This window comes from Danio aesculapii, chromosome 3 (genome assembly GCF_903798145.1).
Source record: "Danio aesculapii chromosome 3, fDanAes4.1, whole genome shotgun sequence".
In the NCBI taxonomy this organism is placed as follows: domain Eukaryota; kingdom Metazoa; phylum Chordata; class Actinopteri; order Cypriniformes; family Danionidae; genus Danio; species Danio aesculapii.
In genome coordinates this window covers 41,520,303-41,547,961 of record NC_079437.1, presented here as the reverse complement: position 1 = coordinate 41,547,961, position 27,659 = coordinate 41,520,303, and the positions used below count along the sequence as shown (strand labels likewise).

The window sequence follows — 27,659 nt, the reverse complement described above, 5'->3', positions numbered from 1 at the left end:
GTATTGGCCAGCCCAGTCACCAAACATGAACATTATTGAGCATGTCTGGGGTAAAATAAAGGAGGAGGCATTGAAGATGAAATTAAAGAATCTTGATGAACTCTGGGAGTCCTGCAAGAACGTTTCCTTTGTCATTCCAGATGACTTTATTAATAAGTTATTTGAGTCATTGCAGAGATGTATGGATGCAGTCCTCCAAGCTCATGGCAGTCATACACAATATTAATTCTTTTTCCACTGCACCATGATTTTATATTCTATACTGCACATTATTTCTGTTTAGTGACAAGACTTTTGTCTAAGCAAAGTCTGATCTCACTGTCCTAATTAAATAAATAAAAATCAAGGCATGATCATATTTTACTTTGGTGAAATGAGCATAATCTAGAGGACGTTGTCTTTCATATTAGCCGCTTCTGATACTAAATGATCTACTAGAAGTCAAGTTATTATTTATTGTTCCTAATACTTGGATAAGTGACAAGACTTTTGTCAGGTAGTGTGTATCATGCTCAATATGTACAAAAGCATCAAATACACGCAAAATGAGCTCTTCTATTTGATCAGAATTAACATTAATAATATAAAATAATAATAATAATAATAATAATAATAATAAAGCTACAGAAAAAATAGATACTTTTTATATGCTTGAAGTACCTCAGCTTTTAATACAAGGTTTGAACAGGGCCCATAATCACCTTAATCAATTAATACAAACACTGACGCTCCCATTGGTGCATAAAAGCATTAAACACACACTCATGTACACACACACACATAGAGAGGTCATGGCAGGAGAAACCCATCCTACCGCAGTGGCTGTTCCACAGGCTCAGCTAAGAGAGGAATGCAGAAATGTACAGAGAAAGACAGCAGAAAGTGAATATAACAAAAGGTTTTTAAAAAAGAAACCAAAACCTAAGAGAAAATGTAGAAAACTTATCATGCAGGAAACGTTTCTACTACTGTAACCAACAGACAGAGCTGTCCGTCCACATGCAGATGAAAGTATGTGTCGTGGGGTTAAGGTGGAAAATGACTGCTTGCCAATTGCTGTTAGTCAGCTAATGGAGACTATTAGTTTACTATGACTGACTATTTTAACCAGAGCATTGCTGGTTGGGGGTGGTTAAGATACCTCACCTGAAGCCTCACCAAGCATGCCTGTACGGCCAATGTTGGAGAGCAGATGATCAATGTTTGGGGCAGGCTGAACATCCTCTGTGTCCACTGGGGTCTGAAAGGCGACAGGCAAATATTTAGATACATGACATAATGTAAATGTTAAACGCTTAGCAGTTTAATCAAATAGATGCTAAAAGTAAGGAATAAAGTACATCCCGCCGGTTTCTCTTGGAGAATAAAAACCAATTTGCTAATCAGAAGCTCATCGTGAAGCAGAAGACTGTTGTATAACATTTTAAATTCACATTTATTCATTTGCCCAGTGGTTCCAAAAGTAGGGGGCCCCTTGGGGACTCGCCGGACAATAAAGGGGGTGACTTGGTGATTAAACCATTAGAATTACTATATTTTATCCATAATCTACTGAAGATAAAAATAGTAGTTTATAGTTACAGCCTTTGGATTAGTTTTTTTTTTCTACTGAATTGCGACCCTTGGGGTGATTACATTATACGAAAGACACAGCAATAGTGTCAGATGCAGCAGATTGATTTTATGGCGCCAGGTTATACTTTCAGGCACATTTATAGCACTCACATACATAAGAAAAGCAAAAAATGAAGAGCAGACTTGGGCCTATTGGTATATGTGCACCGTTGCATGCAAAGTTTTTATATTTATAACCACCTCAGAGAATATTGGGGGTCATGAGTCACTGGCATTGTTATTGTGGGGGTCGCAGGCTGAAAAGTTTGGGAACCTCAGCATTAGCCAACACTTGTATTCAAAATTACTTCAAAATAAAAGATTAAAGAAGCCCTTCAAATCAGTATATATAGAGAGCTTTCTCATCTTATTTATAATTTACTTTAGATAAAAGTATCTGCTAATGTACTAAAAAATAACAGGAGCCCATTATATACAAAGTAAACAAACCTTTTCATCCTTTTCCTGTTCTTCGCTGAAGAACCAGGTGTACTGCATAGAGAGAGAGAGAGAGAGACAATTGTTGTTTAGAATCATAATTAAAATTAGACTATCTGAGAAGCTGGCTGGTATGTTGTGTCAGTTTTGTGCTTTACATGCTGAATGAGTGTCTCCACAATCTTGTAGCGGTCTGGCATATGGGTGACCATGTCTGTCATGTTGTCTTCTGAAGTTCGGACAAGAGTGGGGCCAAACACCAGCGCCAAATTACGCGGCTCCATCTGGACACACAAACATACAACATTTTAGTCACATACAAGTCTTTTACTTTTTGACAAGCATTAAAATGTCTGTTTGATTTTATAGTTAAATATGCTAAATCATGCTAAATCAGCAAAAAACAAACACATGCACAATTAAATGTTATCATAGAAATCTCTACAGACGTGACAAACTAATCATTTTTAGAGCAAAGCCAACCTCAAATCTTCCATATATGTTTACAATAATTAATAATTATTTCATTACTTACAAATCTGAACCCAAGTCAATTACTTAAGTGTTTAATTACGCCTTGTATGGTAAGAAAAATTGATAATTATTGTATTAAAAAAAGAGGTGGGGGGAGGGTTCAATTATTTTCACAGAATCACAGAAAATCAAGCATTGCTCACTTTGTTTTTCTCAGAGTGGTCAGCCACCGTCTTTAAGTGTCCAATTAAAAATTTCAGAGTGTGAAAGTAATAATCTGGTAGGTCCCGAATCTGCAGGAATAAAGAGCAAACAAAGCAACAAATAAATCAAAAGTGGCATTTATGCAAATTAATTTATAGCATAGAATAACTTTGTTGTTGAACATAATGCTAATAATGTTTCTTGTGGAGCAAATAATCAGATTTGAATGCTTTCTGAAAGATTACATGACACTGAAGACAAGGATAATCAAATAAATTAAGACTATAATTGACTTTGTTTTAATTACTAACATGCTGAAAACAAGTTCATACCAATTTCTTCATTGTCCTCAGCCTATCGCTTGCATTCTCCATCCGATTGGCCTCGATAAAGTCATTATATTTATCTTCAGGAGGAAATAAAGAAAGGGAAATAAAAGGAGGAAAAAGTCATTACATGCCAAAGGGCACTTCACACCTTGCATCCCTTTCAAGACGTTTCATAAATTTCCATTCATTTACTAGTGATATTAATATAAAGCAGCACTAAGATCACAGCTAGCATGCTCCTGATCTCACCATCAGTGAAGAGAGGTTCTGGGAGTTTACGAAAGAAAGACTTCAGCAGGCTGCTCACCACATTCAGGTCCTGCCATTTCTGTACAGGAGCAAAACAAAAAAAAAAAAAAGCAGTTTTTTAAACAACAGAGGATACTCAGTATGAGGAGGAAGTGTCGGCTGAAACAAGAGAAGTGAATATAACCAGAATGTTGACTTGGTGTCAAAAAGCTTATACAAATTTAACAATAGCTAGGTTTCTATTGAATTGTTTTAATAGACATTTTGAAGTATCACATAAAGCAGCGGTCGGGAACCTTTTTTCAGCAAAGAGCTATTTCTGATTTATTTTATCAAATGTATTTTTTTAAGAGCCATTGGGGTGTGTATGTAACAAAACCTTTATTTTTTTATAAACAAAACTTTTGTTTATGTTTATGACCAACTCAAAAATAGACAAATATAACGCATCACAATGTTTGAACAAAGGACGATTTACAGATTTTTTTTTCTTTTTGCCATCGCCACTCATGAATGTTGTTTGAATTTACATGCGTGAGGTTACCATAGAAATGTGAGCTGCTTGCCCTTTAATAGTGTCAAGATTCAAGTTAAACCACAGCATCACATATGCGCATTGGTTAAAAAGTCATTTTATTGTAAACTGAGTTCTTATCCATTTTGGGAATAAGAGGGAATTGTAAATTGTAAAAAAGGAATTGTAATTGTATTTTCAATAGGAAACTGATTTCTAGTGACAGTTATAATTTTTTTAACTTTATAATATTATTAAAAAGAGACAGCTGGAGAGCCACATATTTTTGGTCAAAGAGCCACATGTGGCTCCCGAGCCATAGGTTCCCTATCTCTTACATAAAGGAATGATGAGTGAAGAAAATGGCAAATTTCATAAAAAACATTCAAAACTTTCCAAAACGCCCTCCTGAGGAGGTTTTTAACCTTGAGTTAATGAGAACACTGGCAGTACTGCTGAATAGATGAAGCTGTTTACAGAATAAATTCAATAAACAAGTAAAGATTATATATTTAACCACCCAATCCTCTAAAAAACAACAACAAAAGGACTTTATTGCGAAGCATTGAGCTAAAATGTAACATCAAAATGTAAAATAGAAACAAAAGAATAATAAACAAACATTTAAATGACAATAATTAATGATAATAATAATTACAGCAGTTAAAGAGGTGGTTTGAAATGTGCCTTTTTATCCAATGTTTGACGTACACTGTAATCTCAACTGAAACATGAAGGGTAGCTCCACCCCTTTTAAGGGGGCAGGACATGTCACATACTATAGAGTATTTGATTGGTTAAGATTTGATAAGAAACTAAAGAATGAGGTAAATCGTTGATCCATTTAGGTGGAAGTGACAAACTGCAAGCTTTGGATTTTTTATATCCATTTGATATCTTCTAAACGCTAATTTCGTCACAGTTTTGAAGCACCCTAGCTTTTATATATCCTTAAAACTAACAATACCCTCACCAACATCTAAATAACTTTATTTTAAATTCACTGGACCTAAACATTATCTTGTCACGTCAGCAATTTCAGTCAATGTAACATCCAAATTATTCATGTATGCAATAAATTGGCTTACTGAATAATCTCTGGCGTAAAAACTAATCAGCCTTTCTGGTTGCTTGACTACTAGGTTGCCAATACCATCGTCAGATGCTCAAACAACCTGATAGAAATGCATACACATTTCAGTTTTTTTTTTTTCCAAGAAGATTCGCTTTGCATTAGGATAGAAACCCATCTCACCTCCTCAGTGATGTTGATGTCTGCTCCTTTGTTGAGCTGCTCCTGCAGACTGGACACTACAGCATTGTTTCCTGGCACTCTGTAGATCCCTGTATACTCCAGACCCATGTCCTCCACCAGCCCACAGCAGATCTCCACAATCTGAGGAATGAACTGCACACACAACACAAACACATGTTAAACATGCTCACATAAAAATCACAGTTATGTATCACAGTATGTTATCTGTTAACATGTTAATAGGATTTTTATTGTACTTTTAAAGCCAATTCTGCTCACCAAGGCTGCAATTGTTTGATCAAATTAAAAAATGTATATTATTACAATTTAAAATAACCTTTTTTCTTGTTGAAATCTAGTTTAAAATGTGATTTATTCATGTGATTCAGTTCTGATTTTTCATCACCATTACTCCAGTCTACAGTGTCACATGATCCTTCTGAAATCAGTTTAATATGCTGATTTGGTGCTCTATTATGATCAATAGTTATTGCTACTCAATTGGTAATAATTATTCATATAATTATTAAAAATGAAAACATTTATTTCCACTGTCATAGTTCTGTGGAAACTGATACAATTTTACTAAGATTACAATTTTTTTAGAATGATTTGATTTAATGACACGGTATCAGAGTTTCCACCCAAAATCTGAAGTACCCAAATGTTTTCAACACTGATGACAATAATGATAATAAAAATGTTTGAATGTTTTGAGCAGGAGATCATCATATTAGATTTACTTCTGAAGGATCATATGACACTTTAGACTGGAGTAATGTTGTTGAAAATTCAGCTTTGAATCATGAGAGAAAATTACATTTAACTACATTTAATAGAACTTCAATGTCAAGCTGATTTGACACGATCTACATTGTAAAAATTGCAATAGAAATTGCGATTAATTGAATTAATAAGAAAACACTTTCGCAATATTTCACAATTGTACAATTTTTACTGTATTGTTGATCAAATAAATGCAGCTAGGTGTGCAAAATAGTCTACTTAAAAAAAAACAAAACAATAAAAAGTCTTACTGATCCTAGAAGTGTACATCCAGCACACTCAGAAATGACAAACCTTGTTGTTTACTGCAGGCTGGCAGTCCTCTAGACGGACGCCAAAAGCTTTAGGACCGGCCTTCTTGCTCTTCTTCATTATGTTTATACCCCAGGGAGATTTCGGGGGGCTGCTCTCATCTTTGGCCTCGTGTTTTGGGGAGCGTGGAGGTGCGCTGTTGTCTGGCTTGCTGAGCAGGAAAGTCATCCGATGCACTCTGGGTGAGGAGTCTGGTTTGTTGCCCGTTGGACTACAGGAGGAAATCATGAAGGTGATTTTTTAATTCATAATAGTGAAATGTTTTGAAAAATCTGCAGTGATCTTTTATCTCACCTTTGCTTCCTGTAGTCGTTAAGCTTTTTATTGATGAGAGCTTGTCGTGAGAAACCCAATTCCTGCAGACAAACATGAAAAAAAAAATAGTTAAAATTTTACTGAAAAGATAAAATAATTGGGCAATCCCCAAAATCACACTATTGGTTGAGGAGAGGTTGACAAATGCTGTGCCACATAGGACCACAGGCCACAAATAAACCAACATAACTGCAGAAAAAATGATTAAAATCTAAACTTTTTGATTCACTAAATATCAATCAAGTCATTTAAATAAAAGCTACCATGAATAAAAAAATTCTAATTAAAGTTCATTTTAATAATAAAATAAAAAAACTTGGTTAGGCTGATGTTTGCATATTTATAATAAAATAATAGAGATTAGTTTTAACCAAATATGTTATTTTCACATTGCAGTTGATTTCAAATCGTATAATAAAATAAATGTACTTCATAATTTTAGTATTTTAGATTCATGATAAAACGTATAAAAACATATAAAACATATAAAAATGTCATAAAATAAAATACAAGAGTACAGTGGGTGACACATTTTAAAAGGAGCATTACTGCAGTGAGTCGTACCGTCGCCGCACTAAAGGAGTAAGAACGTGTTTTTAGGTATAACCGAAGTGTGCGACTATGCCGCCAGGGAGCACAAAGGGATTCAATTCAATTCAATTCACCTTTATCTGTATAGCGCTTATACAATGTAGATTGTGTCAAAGCAGCTTCACATAAAAGGTCATAGTAAATAGGAACAGTGTAGTTCAGTTTGTAGTGTTTAAGTTCAGTTCAGTTTAGCTCAGTTCAGTGTGGTTTAAAAATCACTACTGAGAGTCCAAATATTGAAGAGCAAATCCAACGATGCGCAGCTCTACAGATCCAAAGGGACAGGATGGGATTGAACCGAAATAAAGTAGCTATAAATACCCTGCTACTTGTGAATGAAGATGAAATGATGAGACAAAGCATTATAATTCCTTCATTAATCATTAAAAATTTGTTAACAAGCTTGATTTTTATTGTAAACGTGTTAAGTGAAATAAGGTTCATTTTGGAAAGTAAAATTAAAGAAATACTATAGAAAACTAAAATAAAGGTACAAACGTAAATTCAAATAAGTAGATCTAAATAAATAAGTAAATAAAGTTTTAGCCTAAATATAGAGAGATGTACAGTATTTGTTATTTTAAAGTGACAGGACTGACAGTCAATAAATAAGCTTTTTCATTTATGTTTTCATTTATAGTTTTCATTTACATTATCATTTTCTCAATTATTGTACATAAATAATAAATGAACAGTTAAATAGGCCTAAATAAGACATTTCCAGCGAAACACAGAGAAATGGTCTGGCGCATAGTCTAAAGGGCTCTTAGGTTGAATATTACTTCATCAAAAGCATGAAGATAAATCGATTAATAAATTGAGTTTTTTTTTTAATTAATTAAATAAACAAAAACTTAGAATTAAAATTTTAGCATGTTTATTTAGATTATTTTCACTTCAATCAATAAAGTACAAATTAGAATCAAACTAAATGTGCTTCAGGGGTAATTAATGGGTCGGTGCTCTTTGAATAAGGGATTCATAAAATCCAAATCATCAGTCCAAGGCACTCAAAAAGTAGGTGAAAAGGTTAAAAAGCCTTTATTTACATTATTAACATTAATATTATTTTAAAAAAACAGCCAAAAAAAAAGTTTTTTTACTATTTCCCATACTTTTTGAGTGCATCAGACTGATGGTTTTTTTGTGTATCTTTAATAAAGTACAATTATTTTAGATTTTAGTTAAAAAAAATGTACCTTTGTGATAAAAAAAAATAGTATGAAATACTTGCACATTTTTCTTAATTTAAATTACTGTTTTATATTGGAATGTTCCTTTTATAAAATCATAAAAATAAAGTAAAAAACATATAAAATGAAGTATTATGACCACATTTACAATTACTGCCACACCTAAGGGTGAAAGCGTAGCTGGCTGTCAGACAAACAGCAAGAGAGGAAGCAGATCTCAAACACAAACACCCAATTAACATAAACACCCAATCAACTTCTCTTTACTTGCAAATACAACCCCATCTGCACAAAGCCAGCGCAACAAAATTGAATCCTACACTATCCTGCAGCATCATCATCCTCACCTCGTTGTCAGTCTTGCTGTTCTCTCTGATGACTCGGATCCACTCCAGCATGTCCTCTCTGTCCTCGGCCTGCAGCAGGTACTCACAGAAGTCCTGCGTGGTCAATCTCAGCGCGTGCTTGCGCTTCGTTTCACTGTACGCTATGTCCACAAGGCAGCCCCGGATGCTGATTGGCTGCTCGTCTTCAGCCCCGCCCCCTAGTTGTGCTCCTTTAAGCACCGCCTCTCGCTTGTCTTTATAGAGGAACAGAGAATGGGACCGAAGCACAGAGAACACCCGCCTCCATGGCCAGATGGCACTGCCCACCTTCTGCAAGAGTGAGAGACACACATCATATCATACAGGGAACTAATCGGTCATTTAACATACAATTCAACAGCGATAGAAACTATCTTTTCTTATTAAATTGTGCAGTTCTCTGATGTCTACTTATAATGTTTTCATGGTTTTTACACCAAAACACATCAGAATTTAAAAGTAATAGACTGTTTGCTGTGGTTATCACCCCATGATATTCGTAAGTTCTTGCTTAAACTGGAACTAAAAAGTTCACACTAGAGGCTTAGTAACTATGTTCTTACTTTGGTTGCACCACATGTTCTTAAAGGCACAATATGTAAGATTCCATTAAAATGAGCAGTGTTATACTGTATATTCTTCTGACTTTTGTACTCACATTGTCCCAAAAGCTTCAAAGAATGTTCAAATCCAGAGAAATAAGCTATTTTATCTAGTGACACGGAATCATTGTCTGTTTTGGTTTGATAGAAAACAGGGAAAAGACTTTTTAATATGTTTTGTATTTAGGCCTCGTTTACACTAATACATTTTAGTTTTAAAACACATAAGTTTAGCTATGGTTACGCCTTCTGTCCACACTTCCCTGGAGTTTTTGAGCCGTGAAAATGGAGCATTTTGGAAATGCTGTCAGTGTGGATGGGGGAAAACGGAGACATCTGAACATGGAGGCGTGGTTGCAGACATTCTCCCATCTGATTGGGACCTTTCCCTAAATATTATGTCCAGAAAGTTCAGTCTTGCACCCTTTTCTTTGTCAGTTCAGACTTCGCAATTTTGATAGGGAAACAAACTCCTGAGGACATGTCGGGTAAATCTTCAAAGGCAACATTGTGCTTCATAACATCATTCACGTCACCCTGGCTACGTTGTTTCACTTTCTTAACAATAAAATGAAAACATGATATAAGGAACTGTCAATTTTCATTTCAATATTAACAACTTAACCGACACCAAAAATGTAGAGGAGTCATGTATCTACATATTTATATGAGCGTCAGCCTATGTAGCCTATAACATTACTGCCTCCTTTTATTTTCATTGAAAAAGATAAAACATACCCTGTCTCTTTTGCTAAATATCAGTTTTAATAATCAACAATAGCCATTATAAAAGTATAACATACAATAAGTTCATACAATATAGGAAATAAAGGTAAGAAATCAGTCAAATGTGCAGAATCAGTGTATATGGTTACATAAATTAATATATTAACTTATCTTTGCGCTCAGCCAAAACATTTTACCTGAGAACAAATACTGTAGGTTCAAAAGAGTGAAGAGTCGTTAGATAGAGACAAGATGAATTAAATATCAAGTTTAACAAATAATGTCAGATGACATCCAGCAGTATATCCTTGATGAACCGTCCACCGTGCGCTGCTATCACCTGGGTATATGTGCTCAAAGCACCCGCTGACTGCCTGGAGCTCAGACGTGTGCATATGCTGCACCACATGCCAGAATGTGAGTTTTTAGCTGTATAGTGGGGATGGAGAGTTGTTCAGAAACGCTAGCTAACATGCCAGTGTGGACGTGGATTGGTTTAATTCTAAAACTAATATGTTTTAATTCTATAAAACATATTAGTGTAATCGGGGCCTCAGGTAGACTGCACAGAGCAGCATTATAATAGAACCCTAAAATGCATTTAGTATGATAAAACAGCACTGCTTCTTCCCCATATGATTATGACTAGAAGAACCAGAAGCAGACAATTGTGGCATAATAAAAGTTCTGCTGTTTTTATGCCCCATTACGCTTGTCTCTCATCAACAATTACTTCAGTGGTCCTAAAAATATGCCTTAGCTTGTTGTGAATATGTTGAAATGACATACTGCGCCTTCAGGGCAGAATGTAGTAAGTAGGTCGTAAGCTCTCTGTAAGGTAATGTATAGTCACATTGAATGACGTAATACCCAATCAGAAGTCTACAAATTGTTAAGCAGGAAAAATGTGTGAACTGAACATAAATAAATTATAAAAATAAAAACATTAAACTTTAAATTATTTTAATAGCCTCCTTATGGAAGACAAAAGGAACAGGAAGTCATTCAGAACATCTCATTTCAATTCACAGATTCAAACAACAAAAATCCTTGAAAGGAAATGAGACTCATCTGTCAGAAACTGGATACCCAGCAAGCATTTTTTGTTTTTAAAAGATGTCTAATAGACGTCTAAACATAGTCGTCTTGGCTAAAACAAGGCTAAATTTGGACTGTCAGTGAAAATCTAATAGGCGTCTAAGAATAGGCCAAAACTAGACTAGCATCAAATAAACAGAAATGAGTGACTACACATATAAAGTCTGTCTATTTGACGACTAGTCTAGTTTTGGGCTATTCTCAGATGTCTATTAGATTTTTACTGACAGCCCAAGTTTAGCCTTGTATTAGCCAAGCTGTCTACGTTTAGATGTCTATTAGACGTCTATTGAACACAAAATAGTTTTCTGGGTAACTTGTGACATTTGGAAGGCCACTAAAAACTATAAACGCAAAAGGCCATGAGCAGAGGGAGATAAAGGAAGTGAGAACTTCTTCATTACCAATCAACCAGTCACTATTGTCAGTTCAGAATTGTCTTTGAGTTTCCCCTGCTTTCAATTGTATAATTCAATTTCTTTAATTTGCGCTTTGTTTGTAAATGAATCTACAGTGAACTAAAGTTAAAACAGAACCAATATCCTAATGGCGTAATCTGGAAGTTCATCCACTCTTTCATAATGTTGGGATCAGAAGAAAGGCATTTCAAAGACTGTGTTTTTCCACAGCACTGCATTTTCAAAAAATCTATATGCATTCATCTACAACATGTAAGAATCAGGGGCACAGCTAAACAGGCTGAGCTGTCAAAACATACATTGATCTTCTTTAATGGAGGTGGAGTTTAGCCAACTATTACATCATAAAATGTCACAGTCACCGCCTGTCATTTTGGCAGATTGGCTTCAATATAAGCTGACTAACTCCAAAAGTTTTGAATTCCGAGCCTCACAGGATGTTTTTATAGTACAATGACCTTTAACATTTCAAAAGATCAATTGACTTTGATTTCTCAGTTCATGACCCCTTTAAACCAAAGCAACTTTAAACCATAACCTTTGGTCACAAGCTGAGTAATAACTCTTGCGGTCTCTTACCTTGCCCTTCTCCGTGTGGATCTGTTTAAAGTGGAGCCAGCCTTCTCTCTTCACGTCACTGTAGCTGATGCTGCCCAGCTCGGAGGTAGAGTGTCGTTTAGAGCGAGCCTCTTCAGCAGCACCCAGACTGTCCAGAGACTATACCAGGACACAGAACATGTAAAAACACAAATATGACACTTACAGGGAACTGCATTATACAAAGACCCACAATACAGGAAGAGAACATTTAAAGCTGTATAAAGCTACACCATGCAGCGTATTTAATTGAATTTCTGCATTATTTAATCAATACATGTTCCTCTGACTAATGTGTACATGTTATGAAGTTGGGGTGTGCAATATGTATAACCCATACAGTGTAAATCTAAGCGGATGCATCTCCTAAAGACAGAATGGAAAATTGTTGGGCACGATGAATATTTTAATCCTCATGTTTTATAAGAGAATTGTGTTCGATGAGAATCAGGTGGAAAGGATTCTGAATGATCCGACTAATTGTTTGTGTCCACATTATGAACTGCTTCCCTCTGGTAGGAGATATAGAGTCATTAAGTGTAGGTTGAACCGATATAAGAATAAAATGGGTTAAATAAATTGGGTTTATTTAACAAGAGTTGATCTTAATTAGCATTATAGTTATTGTAACTACTGTATTTTGTTTGTTTTTAGTGTTGTTTTTATGGAATGTCTGCAGCAATATGGTGATGCCCATAACAAATTTCATCTCAAGGACAATAACATTTACTGCTTCTACTACTCCTACTATTATAGTGTTTTAATTGTTATTATATCAATTAGCAAGCTGGCATTTTTGCATATGTCAATAGCATTGCAAAAAAAGAACAATTAAAAACTATCAACAACACAAGACCTATTTAATCGAGGTCAAAATGATCAATGTATGTAGGCAAGAGAACGGTGAAAATGAAATAAAATTCTACATTTCTAAAAGTGTGATAGTAAATAAATAATACTGCAATAATTTGGGTACAGACCAACTTGCACTCACATCCAAATGATCTAATCCACACTCCCCCCAAAAATCAACCTGATTTCACTAGGAAACGTAACATAAACTTTTACGTATTGTCAGAAAATTGGTATTTGTATGAAAAATGCCAAAGCCCAACCCCTAAACCCAACTGTCATTGGGGGATGAGAAAATTGCACTAAAATGTACAAATGAGATCATACAGAGTTATATGAATTAACAACTAAATCAAAAAGTTACAAATTACCATACGATTGTGCTGGAAATACAATATTTACGTCGACAAGATTACGAAATTTTGATCTATGTCAGAGTTTTAGAGTGTATGACCCAATTTCTACTGTAGTAAACTCACCCCTTCAGTAAAGAAGCTCTTGACTCTTTTTGGAAGCCTCCTGTTGAACAAGCACAATGGGAATATGTTAAAGTATAAACACTGACTGACATCTAGATAACTCAAAAATGTCCTTACTGACGTTTGCATTATAGTGCAATTCATAACAGTATAGTAAAAAGTCTCAAAACTCACGAGAAGACCCGGCCCTCTTCTCTATAAGCGTTAAGCCCCTCATCACATGACTTGGAGCGTTCAGTGGTGATGGCCAACAGGTAAGAGGAGCGACGATTAGATTTAGGATCACCTGCTCATGGGGAGAAAGAGAGAGAGAGCGAGAGAGAGAGCGAGAGAGAGACAGAGTGAGAGAGAGAGAGACATCCATTCATTAAATTCAGTGTAAATGAATACAGAGTACAGGAGAAGAAATAGAGAGAGAGAGAGAGATCTGGTGAAGGACAGTTAGTGTGGAGTTGAGTGGGTAGTATCTGAGATTAGGAGGTGGGAGGGAGATGATCTTCATCACAGTCTCAGTAAAGATGATGCACGGGCATTACCAAACGATCATTGTGGATCTATATGAGATACAGCATGCACATACACATTTGCTTTTTTTGTGCAGTACGAGTACGCATGCAGTAGGGGGAGCTCTACGTCGATCACATGCAACAATTTTTTGAACTCAGTTTCTTGAAGTGCCCCTTATATGCTATTTTAAATGTAATTTTACAGTAGCTTTACAATCCATCCTTTTTTTTTTCTCTTTGTCTGAAACGGTTCTTTCAATGATCTGGTCTCTCCAAGATCCTCTTTTATAGAGAGCCTGTTCTGCTCAATTTGGTCAAATGGGGGCTGTCGTAATTCTCAACCACTTCTAGCACCCAGCAGGCACAGGATGTCAACATGACGTCTGATTGATGTTGTACTCAAGCATCGTGGGACGTTGCATTTTGTTTGGAAATGAAAATCTGGTCGACTTCAGAACCCAACATCAGGCTGACGTCAATGTCCAACGTTGGACAGATGTTGCATCTTGGTTACTTTCCAACGCAACCTAAAATCAAATATCAACATCTAATGATGTTACAGCTTAAAGTTGTGTGGCCATTACCAATATGACGTCTATCAGACAGACGTTGGATTTTGGTTGCCATACTTGACGAATAAATATCAGTATTTGAAGTCAATATGACCTTGGTTTAAGATGTTGGTTCAACATTTGATTTTGGTCACTTTCTAACACAACCTAAAATCAACAAAATATCAACATAATTCCAGGTCATTACTGAACGTCAAAATACGTCAAAATGTTCGTAGAATCTAACCTAATAATAACGTCTTCTGACGTTGTGTGTCTGCTGGGCACATTTACCACATCTAAACTTCACAACATGTTGACAACCAAACTGTCTTAGAGATTAAGGGTCAATTAAGTAGAAATCACCTACTACTTGTATAGGTACTACAATTGAATTTGAATTTACTACATGACCATTAAAAAGTATGTTTAAAATGTTCTTTATACTCTCAATGAGTAGTATGACCGGAACTCGCATACATTACATCCGCCATTTGTCATAATCACATGACCTGTCTGGGTCAGTTGTGTCGTTTCACTTACATTCATGAATTCTCTTGCATTGAATCATGGGATAGTGTAGCACTTTAGAATGTCGCCAGAAGTAGTCGGTCATCCGTGTACTTCTCGTCATCTTTCTTTTCGAATACTATGAATATGGAGATACTACTTGGCTCACATACTGTTTTTCACATACTATTTAGTAAGCAATTTTGGACGCAGCCATTGTTTACAGGTAGCCGGTGACGACAATTGATAGGAATTATGCAAATTTGTTACAAACCTACATATAGTAGATTTGTGCAAGAGATGTAATTGCTGACGACACGTTTCAGACTCGTTACTTTTTTAGGGGGGAGTCAATAACTCCATGTACTTTGTTGACCTTTTATATTCAGCTATAGCACACACCACATGAAAATGAATATGCAAAATAGCATAACACGGGCACTTATTCCGAGTTGCATTGTTTTGATCCAGACATCGATTTGCACATGGTTATTCTTGTAGTAGTAACAGTGTTTTTCGTTCCCTGCTTCACTCACTGCAGTTGTGGGAGAAAAGGCGGTTGAGGGGAAAGGTGAAGGTTGGGGAGGCGGGGCTTGTGACCACAGCAGGGGCGGAGTTTATACCGCCACTGGACACGACGGAGGAGGCGGGGACATGACGTGCCCGCAGATCTGCACTTGGACTGGTCGGCTCATCTGTGGGAAGGAGTGGAACGGAGGAAAGGAGAGGAAAAGGGGAGGAAAGGAAGGAAGGACAACAAGAATGAAAGAAAGTTATAAAATGTTGGTAAAAGGAGAAAGATTGAAACAAGGGGATTCAAAAAGGAAGGAAGGGGGGAAAGATTAGAGGGAAGGCAAATGGTGTTGCACAGTTAATTTAAGGATATTTAGATTTAATAACACACACATGCACACCAGCACACAGATAAAGAGAGAAACTCTTCCTCTCTGACATGTGATTGAATTTTCAGGTGATATATTTACTGCACAACCTAAAGAGCTTTAAAGATTAACCATATACCCAATACACATATCAAATTATGGAAGGTACAGAATCAGTACTCACTGCTCACATGCTAAACTAAAAACATCAAAACAAAGATGAGGAAAGCAGAAAAACAATCAAACATTTTGTACCTGACTCGTAGCCCTCCATGAAATATGTGCTCAATGTGGAAATGAGACGTACAAGCACTCTTTGTATTAACACATGGTTTCAGTTCTTGCTAAAGCGCTTAGTGCTCAGTGTTGCATGTGTTTGGTGGGAAGTGATTGGCTGTTGCAGGTATGTTTTGATTGAAACCTCTTTGGAGTTGTTAACTGGTTACTAACTGGCTAATACCTTAAAGGATCCACCTTGATCTGCAAAATCCTTCATATGTAAACGTTTTTGTGAGAGTGGTGGAATCAAAAACTTTAAAAACCTCTGTTTTCAAAGCATGTGCTTAGTTGTTTCAGCTCTTTCTTGCCCTGCAGGGAAACATGATCACTTCAAAAGCATAATTTGGCTGCACGTTGGTATGTCAGTGACTAAGGATATTCCGCCAACCAGTAAACCCACTGGAACAACACCAATTCAAACCTTAAGGTGGCAGCAAAACAAAACTAAAGGTCAATATTTGGCTGGTGTAGTTTGCATGCTAAATTCAGTTGATCAAAGGTGATTTGATCCGATTTTAAATAATGGATTAAATCAATTCTTTAAAATGGATTGTTTCAAAGGAGACAAGTATTTACACATTGGAGCATATCATGTAATGCAGCCTTGATTTTTGATCTGGTTCCAATCTTCAGCATGTGTTGTTCAAAAAACACATTTTAATAATGAAGCTGGGGTACATTTGATCCAAATAATTCAGGATTAACCTGACTGAATTTCAAGAACAAAATGTAGCTTTTAAACCGGCCAAATATTCAATTTATATTACATTATTTATGCACATTATTTATATGTTGCATCTGATTTAAAGTGAAAGTTCATACAAAATACTGTAATGATTTACTCACCCTGGTGACTTTCCAAACAATAAACATAATAAACCACTGTCATTCCCATGGACTTCCATTGTATTTTTAAATACAGATATCAATGGGAATCACAAGTAATTAATCCTAAAATTCCACAAAAGAGAGTCAAATGATTTTGAAACAATATAAGAGTGAATAAATGATGGCGTAACTTTTCGAAGATAAACTTCTCATGACAGTGTGCCCAAACAACTCATTCATTTTCTTTTCGGCTAAGTCCCTTTATTAATCTAGGTTTGCCACAGCGGAATGAACCGGCAACTCATCCTGCACATGTTCTATGCAGCGGATGCCCTTCCAGCTGCAACCCAACACTGGGAAACATCCATACATACTCATTCACACACATACACTACGGCCAATTTAGTTTATTCAATTCACCTATAGCACATGTGTTTGGACTGTGGGGGAAATCGGAGCACCCGCAGGAAACCCACGTGAACATGGGGAGAACATGCAAACTTCACACAGAAATGCCAACTGACCCAGCCGAGGTTCGAACCAGCGACCTGCTTGCTGTGAGGCAATCGTGCTACTCACTGCGCCACCGTGACACCCTGCCCAAACAACTGTCAACAACAAATAAATATATATTTACTGTCTACATTAAATATATATATACAATCTACTGTCTACATAACTACAATGGCAATCATCAGATGTATAAAGCATGAATGTTTAATTATTCTGACCTAAACTACAATTCTTAACAACTAGTTCCTTCAGGTTGATGCTATAACTATAACATCTGCCCAAAGAGAGCATCTTCCTCCATTGACAGCCATTCAAAAGTAGTATAAGTGTTTTTTTTGTTTAAAGCATCGATCAATCCGAAGTTCAATCCATTTCCTTTTCATCACTTTAGCACATTTCTCAGTTTAATATTCATGACAACACATATCCACCAATTACCCTCAACTTAAATATGTTCTTTGACACTGTAAAACACAACTTTTAAAAGTCAACTATCAAATGAAATGAGTGTAGTTAACTCAAAATTGACTGAAAGTTAATTCTACTCATTTGAAAATAGTTTTAAACTCAATGTTGAAGGAAACGAGTTATTGAAATACCTCATTACTTCAACTTAAATGGAGTAAGTTCACAGTACTTATATAGATTAGTTTTTTTAACTTGGTTTGAGTTGCCTTAACTTTTTGGGTTTTACAGTACTCAGTTCTCTTCATTTATTGGATTTCACTGAGCTCAAATTGCTTCCTTTACTTAAATAGATTAAGTTCACAGTACTCATTAGGATTTTTTTAAACTCAAATGGTTTGTTGCAATAGTCTTCCTCAAATAGTTTGAGTTACCTTAACTTTTAAGTTTTACAGTGTAGAGACCATTGACCAAAAGAGTAAATTAACATACAGGAGACTAAATGTGACTCATAAAATGATTATGGCAAATATTTAAAGTTACAATGTTAGGAATACAACCTATATTTGAGAGCGCAGACAAGAGTCTTATAGCCTTTGTTAGTTTTAGCTAGCTAGCTTAGCTCTTAAATGTGGTGGACAATAAAAGTTACTACAGTACATAAAGTAAAGAAGTTATGTTGTCACACTTTAGCTTTAACATCATCATGCTTTTGTGTTGAGTTAGTGTTGTGCTGGGAGACAGTTTGTTCAAAATGCTGGACCCCTAATGCTAGCAAAGTGTTAAGTTAAGCTAACTGTTGCATGCTGTTAGAGCAGTGGGAAGGCCCTAGCAGATCGCATCTTTTTCATTTTCCTGGATTTTTCCTAGAATAAAAAGGTAAAAATGGTGTAAACCCCCATAACCCTTGTTGTAATCTTAAACTTGACATTAACTGTAAACATTTTAATTAAATCTGATTGGTTGTTTGGAATATTTCCTCAGGATCAACAAAGTGAAATCACGCTCACCATGTCGGCCTATAGTTACTAAAAAAAGAAAATATACAAAAAAACGTACATGTACTACCTTTAAATCAAGACAATCCTCTTTCTTTTTATTCTCAAATGTTGTCTACTCTTTCTCTCAAACACTAGAAGGGAGCAGGGGCGGAAACATTCCCAATCTAGGATGTGGAATCTGGACTGTGCTTGTTTTCCAGCCACTGGCAGAAATAGCTGTTCTGTGGGTTTAACAAAGGCCCTCATTACTAAAGCACGAGTATGAGCTCTCTCTCTCTCTTTCTCTCTCTCTCTCTCTCTCTCACACACACACACACACACACACACTTTCTGACTACTTTAACATCAGTCATGTACAGCAGTCGTATTTTGAGGTTCAGATGAGAAGCTGTAAATAACTTGACCCATCAGAAGTACGTGCACGAACGGTCACGATATACCAGACATATATCCACAAAACCATAGAGCGAAGAACAGAAATATAACTAACATGCTGAGTTTTCCTTTCGTAGTGTCACAAATCAAAATGAACGCAGGCCTGACAACCCTGCAGTATGAGGGAAAATGTGGCCAGGGGGATTTCATTTAATAAACGAGATGGGTTTTAAGAAAGACAGCATGTGCGCGGATGTGCAAATATCTCTGGTGAGCTAGCGTGCTAGTCTGTGAATGGTTGGTGAAGTGAAGTCTCCTCCTCTTTTTAATGGAGACACAATGACCACATTGAGGGCAGAATGAGATGAGTGTGATGATTGTGTCTGCTAATAACTGATCGTGTGAGAGTGTGTATGTGTGTGTCTTTCACCCCTAACCCTAAAACCCCGGCTAACTGCCCCACTTCCTCCTGCCAATCTCAGTCCGTCACACAATTGTTAAAGTACAGATTCTGTGTAACTGAAGAACACAATATTATTTACATATATTGTATTATATGTACATAAGTACTTGAAACTATTTAAACTGCTCACATTCCTCTGACAAAAACATAGATATCTTAATAAACACACCCTTCACTATGCTCCAGCCCAAACAGTTAAAGTACATGCTTTACAGAAACTCCAATAGTAAAGAGCTGGAGATTTTGTTGGATTTCCTGTCAGATTTTTCGTCAAATTAATAATATCCTATAAAGTAATAAAAATGTATCAAATCTAAGATATAAATTCATTCATTCGTTTTCTTTTCAGCTTAGTCCCTTTATTAATCTGGGGTCGCCACAGCGAAATAAACCACTAACTTATCCAGCACATGCATTATGCAGCAGATGTCCTTCTAGCCACAACTCAACACTGGGAAACATCCACACACTCTTGCATTGACACACATACACTACGGCCAATTTAGCTTACTCAATTCACCTATAGAGCATGTCTTTGGACAGTGGGGGAAACCGAAGCACCCGGAGGAAACCCACGCCAACACGGGGAGAACATGCAAACTCCACACAGAAATTCCAACTGACCCAGCTGGGGCTTGAATCAGAGACCCTCTTGCTGTTAGGCGATCTTGCTACCCACTGCGCCACTGTGATGCCCTAACATATAAATATACACATATATAATTATTATAGGGTAACGCAGTGGCGCAGTAGGTAGTGCTGTCGCCTCACAGCAAGAAGGTCGCCGGTTCAAGCCTCCGCTGGGTCAGTTGGCATGGGTTTCCTCCGGGTGCTCCGGTTTCCCCCACAGTCCAAAGACATGCGGTACAGGTGAAATGGGTAGGCTAAATTGCCCATAGTGTATGAGTGTGAATGAGTGTGTGTGTGTGGATGTTTCCCAGAGATGGGTTGTGGCTGGAAGGGCATCCACTATGTAAAAACATGCTGGATAAGTTGGCGGTTCATTCTGCTGTGGCGACCCCGGATTAATAAAGGGACTAAGCCAAAATTAATGAACAATTAATATTGTATTTTTTAAATTATTTTATATACAGACACACACACTGTGGAGTCCAACAGTATTCAGGAACAGAAATTGAATAAGTGCAATTGCAAAAAAACTTCTTATTGTGCTTTGTTTCATTTCTAGTTCAAATATTTAAAAAAATCTTAGATCAAGTAAAAATATTGTTTTGTTTTCTACTTTCTACAAACAAGCAAAATTATCTGCCACTGTGGTGAGTAAAATAACCAAGTAAGAATTACTTAATTACAAAAAGTAGTTTTGCATTAGTCTTAAATATTCTGGTTCACTTTAATTTAGACTCAACATATCTTGCGATGCGACTATTGTGGATGCGCATATTGTGATATTGATGCTGAAACAATATATTATATAATTATAATATATATAAGCAATATCAGTAGCAGTGTGATATGCCTGTATATCAGCCTGGTGGAAGCGAGTGCCATAGTGTCCCACCAGTGATGATATACAGCCATATCGCACTTCTACGAGTGTAATATTGCGCTTATACAACAGTTCAATGGCACAATCGTGTTTATATATATAAAAAAACAAAGTCTAAAAAACCCTTTTGTATGAGGAACTACTTTCTTCCACCATTCCTTCACATCTGCAGCTGACATCAGAACAGCAGAAACTGTTACTAATTCACCAACGTCTCTTTAGAGACAGTATTTGAATGATTCTCCTGCATAATGTCTAAAGCAATGACAAAACAGATGATTTTGCTGACATTTTAGGATTATAAGGCTGAACGGCATGAATTGCCATCAGTCTACAGAGATTTCACAGTATTTCTCTGTTGCAATCAGGAGATCACAATATTTATCCCAAAACAGCTCAAACACTACCAGATTACAGTTGTGTTGTGTATATACAGTTGAAGTCAGAATTATTAGCCCCCCTTTGATTTATTTTTAAAATTTTTCCCAAATGATGTTTAACAGAGCAAGGAAATTTTCACAGTATGTCTGATAATATTTTTTCTTCTGAAGAAAGTCTTATTTGTTTTATTTTGGCTAGAATAAAAGCAGTTTTTAATTTTTAAAAAACAATTTTAAGGTCAAAATTATTAGCCTCTTCAAGCTATATTTTTTTCGATAGTCTACAGAACAAATCATCATTATACAATAACTTGCCTAATTACCATAACCTGCCCAGTTAACCTAATTAACCTAGTTACGCCTTTTAATGTCACTTTAAGCTGTATAGAAGTGTCTTGAAAAATATCTAGTCAAATATTATTTACTGTCATCATGGCAAAGATAAAATAAATCAGTTATTAGAAATTAATTATTAAAACTATTATTTTTAGAAATTTGTTTAAAAAATCTTCTCTATGTTAAACTGAAATTGGGGGAAAAAATAAACAGAGGGGCTAATAATTCAGGGGGGCTAATAATTCTGACTTCAACTGTATATTCAATGAATATTATTTATGTTCTTTTAGTAGTAATCATATGACATAGCACAATAAATATGCAAAGACATCAACACAATAATGCTCTTTCAGCTCTATTTACCTCGAATCAATAAGAGTAGGTCTAGTACAAACAGCTCCACTGACATAGCAGGTAGAGCAAGACAGGCTGTCAGTTGTGTTTTTATCAGTATGCTGTAACATGTCCCAGCTTGTGATCATTTCTGTCAGTTTCAGTTTGGTTCTCCCTGTTTACAAGTCTTTTTGTCCCCATCGACCTTTAAAACAGGGCCTGAAACAACACATGACCCCTGCTCCATATGTAATTACACTCTTTCAATAATTCACAACTTTTTCATGTTGTGCAACACCTTAAGTAAGGAAGATCATAAAAAGTAATATAATCAGACCGACTCTCTGGAAAGGGTGTGTTGTTGCTGTACAGGTGTGCAGTAGCAATGTGCTTCACTTCGTTACTGAATGCAAAAGGTGGGGCACTTTCATGCAAATCACAGTGGTTAGGGTTAACCTCCCTCAGGAATGAAAGCATTGCACTAATGATGGCTTATGCAATCACAACAGATCATAAAAGATGTCCAGCAGTGAAAAGATCAGAACAGTCTTAAAATCGCTAAGAAACAGCCCTAAAATGAATTGGTTTTGTTCTAATGATGCCATTACAACTCCTAATGCGATGTTAAAGGACCAACTGAAAGCTTTCAGGGGAAACTGCAAAATCAATAGCACTCCACTTGAATCCAGCTGTGCTATAAACGTATAATTAGAGGAAACAGAGATTCATAGTCAACAACTCTGCACATTTAACTGTAAGAGTTTTGGTATCTACAAGTCTATCTCAATTGTTTTGAATGTTTTGCATTCAACCAGCCATTTTGTTTCACATTTCCTCTTGCACTCTGGTTTAGTAATAAAGGCATGCAGAGACAAGATCACTTCGAGCTACAGGCCAGAGCAAACACACATACTACACACAGACATCTGCTATTTTCAAATAAAACTAATCATAATTACCATGAACTAATGCTAACCCAAACCTAAAATTACCCTTAAAAATTGAGACTTTAAACAATTTTCCTATACCCAGAAACTCCTTTAATTAGGTTTCACCATTTAGCACATATGTGGATATTTGTCAGCTACTGTACACAAAATAAGGCTAGATTCAACCATTATTTCATCAGTATGTAGACATGCCACAACAATTCATATTAAAAACTATTTAAATGAAACCATTGTTTTAAAACCGTCATATTATTAAGCTTCAGTGCTCGTGCCAAGGTCATGGGTTCACTTCTGGAGAATATAGGACAGTGTAAAACTGTAGAAACAGGATCAAATTGGGTGAGGCACTGAGTGGAAAAAAGGAGAGGAAGTATGAAAAATAAGACCAATTTAAATCCAGTAATTCTGATTCAGTCACAGACAACTAATATTGTCAGGCTGGCCATGGGAGATTCCAGCATTACCTAATAAATAGACATGCTTGTTGGTTCACCAGACATAGGAAATGAATGGTAAGACCAGTGAGGTTGTGAGTTATTGAGGCAAGTACAGTCATTCTCTAACATTCCCATCAGTCTATTTTAATAGTGTCTGGATACTTAATCAGTTTCCCTGTTAAAATAACAACCATGTGCAGGACAGAGTGAGTAAATGATATGAAGATAGAAAGAGAGGGAGAAACCGAGAACTGGGCAAAAAATCCACAAAGACCAGATCCACCTTATACACAAAGACGACCATAGCAGAGGAGCCAATGAGAAGTATGATCTTACCGATGAATGGAATTGATGCAAGGGAGTCATCCTCAATAGATAGTGGAGGAAGGTTAACATCTGTGCGGCGATGAGAAATAGCACTTTCTGCCTTGGCAGTGGGCTCCGTGGGGTCAGTGGTAAAGAGTAGAGGGTCACTGGAGTCAAGTGCTATTGCATAATGTGGGTGTCGAAGGGCGTTTGCACCCCGTCGGCCGGTAGGTGGTTTCTGCCTCAGAACCACTTCCTGTGTCTGGGCTTCACTTGTCGCTTCCCCCGCCCCTCTGTCGTGATTAGTGGGTCGGTAAGTTCTGTCTTGTCCTTCAGATGGTGTGGAAATCGTAGTTGAAGAGGAAGTGGTTGGTGGGACTGGGGAAGGAGTGGCTGTGGGTGGATGCCCCTCTGGGGGACTGGTTTTGGATGTTGGAGTCCAAAGGTGTGGACCTGTGTAAGAGGGATCTCTAAATGACTGGGCCTGCTGCAGGATACGGCCAGTTTTCCTATTGAATGAGGGACTGTAGCTACGATAGCCAATCGGCTCCTCATCTAGACTCTGGCAAGAAGGCAACCGTCTTGCCATTGGAGCTGCCTGCTGAGGTTGTGGGATTTGAGATGAGTGTTGGTGTGCTGCATGTGTGAAATTCTGGTGGTGTTGGGGTGTGTGGTGTATTTGGTGGAGTGACTCTATGTGTTGGCCGAAATGCCCAGCATGTCTTGCATAGACTTCAGTCCTATTTGGGGGTTGTTGGACCCAAGCAGATCTTTCAACCCTTGGTGAAAGTATCCCCACAGCTCTGTCGAGATTTTCCAGTGAGCGTCCCGAGTGTCCGTACCGGCTTGCTAGAAGATTTTCGGAGGACTTTCGCCCGTAAGCCACCACAGATGGGTGCTGTCCATACACATGCTCACCCCGCCAGTCTCCATGGTTCCAGTAAGGATCAGCATATGCTGCGGCGCTCTGCTGAAGTAGCAGCAACGTGTCTTGCGATGCACTGTGGGGAAAGCCTGCTTGTTGAGAACGCCTGGCCTTCCCAAGCTCTCCCAGACGATCTTGTGAGAAACTTCTGTGGCGTGGGTGCATTGAGCGAGAACTAGATCGCTCCCGCTCTCGTTCTCGCTCACGGCCTGGGACCTGGCTGTAGTACCAGTTGGAAAGGGCTTGTTGGGTTCGTTCATTGCGGCTGGATGGTGGTGTTGATGTTGGTTGAGAAGGGCTGGCCCAAGGTGGGCTTCCCTTGCGGCTTCCAGTGTGCCCCATGGCAGTACCCATGTTGTGATTGGCAAGATGACCATGATGCAAAGGACTCATCATCCCTCCTGAGGAGGAAGAAGATGAGTATGAGCGTCCTCTCATTTGTCCAGTTGGCTGCTGTCCCCTGTCAGTCATTCCATACTGGATTTCCTCTGTTCGGTGTGCAGGGCTACTGTGACCAACACCTCCCGGCTCACAACTCCTGCCCTCGGCTGCCCAGACAACATTGCTTGAGGCCACAGTCCGGTTGTCAAGGGGTGGTGAGGGACCAGAAGAAGAGCCGGGCCAGCGGCTCCAGTTGTCCAGTTGGTTTTGCCCCATGTGTGAAGAAGCTGAAGGAGGACAGGTGAACCCTGCAGGAGACTGTGATTTTGTACGAGGAGGGTAGAGAACAGGGGGTGGTGGAGGAAGATTTTGGGCCTTTCCTGTATAGGGATTGTTCCCCCTTAAGTAGGCATCATGGGAATATGCCTGAAAGAGAGAAGTACAACTGTTTTAATGTTTGATTCTAGAGCAACATAAATGCAGACTGAAGGTGATGAGAGTGAAAAAGTCCTTAAAGTTTGAAGTTGAAGGGGTGCATAAAGAAGACATTTGCATTACATACTGACAATGACACCATCAATATATACAAATAATGCAGCCATAAGTGAGTTTCAGAGTCATATTAGCTTAAACAATCTTTTAAAACAAACACATCTTAGATACCAAACCTACCTTGTTTGGCAACAAAATACATGCTAATGCTTGCTAACAATACAATGATTTCAATCAACCACCTTGGCAATTGTAAAACCAACTGTCTGAAAAACATTTTTGACCAAATTTTGTTAATGTTGTTGATATTGAATTTTATTTACATACTGTTAGTCAGAGTTCATCTGATCTTATTTTTATTTGTTTACTTTTGCTAACCTTATCTCAATTTTGACATTTAGAATAGATTCACAGTTAATAGAAAAAGAATACAACCCTGGAAGAATAATTACCCTCATTCAAATCTTGTTTTAATAATGCAAATACTACTAAAAACAACTCTCTGCAGTATACATTTTACAAACAAGCACAGCTTTAAAACCTCAACAACTTGCACAACCCATGCAGAGACTACTGTTTGACGACAGGATGTCAAACTGGCCAAAGGCACCAGCCCTCCATTAACATCAACCTCAAAACACACTGACAAACACTGGACACGTGCTACATTAAGAATTTATGGACAAAACAGATTCATGCTTGCCGGATTAGATGCTGTCCGACTCCAAACAAGCAACTCAACTAACACAGCACAGCACATGCAGTCTCCAAATACATGCAAATACAACCAGCACAGAGGACAGAAACCTGAATAATCAAAAGCAAGACTCCCTAAAGCTCATATCTGTCCTTTTTTCTTAATACTGTACTCTTTAACAGCTCAAATTTACCTCTTATGTCCGACTTGTGCTTTCTTGAGTTCATGTTTCGTTGTCATGTCTCTGTTATTCACGGTATCTCTTTTTCTCTTTCTGTCTATGGTGAGCCCTACCCAACCCAATGCTCTTGAACTCCCTCTTATTTTCTCCCTCTCTCTCTCTCTCTCTCTTGCTTTCTCTCTCTCGCTCTCCACCCTGTGGGAGTGTGGGAGGGGCCAAATAACTGATGATGTCATCTCTGGAATGTAGCTGATGCGAGTGAAGGAGGGGTGTGTAGTGAGACAGAGAGAATAAGAGAAAGACACAGGGGAAGAATAGAAGAGTAAGAAGGACTGGGGTCTCTTGGGAAGCTCTATGGGTAATTCACCTATTATGACTGCCATACAGAGATTCATTCAAGTGTATATAAGTCATGGAGCTATATGTGTCAAGGTTTTTCTTCCTATTTGGTGAGCTAAATGTTCAATCATGTGGGCAATATGTGCCCTGAAGAAAGCATGTGAGTGGGAATGTTTAGAAGAATGCATATGTTTGTGTGTGTTAATCATATGACCGTCTGCATGCTTACGACATTACAGATTCTGCATTTTTTGCTTGGAAATAGTTCGAAGATACTGCTGAAGCAACCTACTGAGTCACACATTGCTCTATAATGACTGCTAGAAGATATTAGGGTTGTCAAACCTCGGTTTCTGTGTCTGTTTAAAAGTGTGGGAAGTTTGTACATGCCTCTGAGGGTGTGTGGGTGTGGGCTTACTAGCATTACTTCAGAAATAACACTACACCTAAACTTGGCTAAATTTTACTATAAAAGGAAAAATGTCAACATTTACAAACCTTTTGTTAAATACAGCCTGATCTCACGAGAAAACATAAGTATTTTACGCTTTGTCAGTTTAGTGGCTAATTCATATGAATTCGTACGAGTTCAGTCGTACGAAATTGTACGGTTTAAAAAAGAGGCGTGGCACCTAACCCCAATCCTAAACCCAACCGTCATTGGAGGA

The 27,659-nt window shown here is 37.4% G+C and overlaps 1 protein-coding gene across 7 annotated transcripts in view; it reads right to left on the bottom strand.

The window, feature by feature from the left end:
- Positions 1 to 27,659, bottom strand: part of arhgap23a (Rho GTPase activating protein 23a) — a 155,300-nt gene that overhangs the window by 9,759 nt on the left and 117,882 nt on the right. For 3 of the 7 annotated variants that reach the window (XM_056454017.1, XM_056454016.1, XM_056454011.1), the window contains exons 7-21: positions 24,007 to 25,708; positions 15,516 to 15,674; positions 13,587 to 13,701; positions 13,413 to 13,452; positions 12,064 to 12,201; positions 8,622 to 8,930; positions 6,470 to 6,531; positions 6,158 to 6,386; positions 5,078 to 5,230; positions 3,309 to 3,387; positions 3,063 to 3,136; positions 2,730 to 2,819; positions 2,211 to 2,336; positions 2,065 to 2,106; positions 1,147 to 1,240 (exon numbers count right to left, since the gene is read on the bottom strand). In XM_056454017.1, the coding sequence (XP_056309992.1) occupies positions 1,147 to 1,240; positions 2,065 to 2,106; positions 2,211 to 2,336; positions 2,730 to 2,819; positions 3,063 to 3,136; positions 3,309 to 3,387; positions 5,078 to 5,230; positions 6,158 to 6,386; positions 6,470 to 6,531; positions 8,622 to 8,930; positions 12,064 to 12,201; positions 13,413 to 13,452; positions 13,587 to 13,701; positions 15,516 to 15,674; positions 24,007 to 25,708 (3,412 nt within the window). Of the gene's footprint in view, positions 1 to 1,146; positions 1,241 to 2,064; positions 2,107 to 2,210; positions 2,337 to 2,729; positions 2,820 to 3,062; positions 3,137 to 3,308; positions 3,388 to 5,077; positions 5,231 to 6,157; positions 6,387 to 6,469; positions 6,532 to 8,621; positions 8,931 to 12,063; positions 12,202 to 13,412; positions 13,453 to 13,586; positions 13,702 to 15,515; positions 15,675 to 24,006; positions 25,709 to 26,664; positions 26,782 to 27,659 lie in introns of those variants that run through there. The other 4 variants (XM_056454018.1, XM_056454012.1, XM_056454013.1 and 1 more) reach the window with 4 other exon arrangements.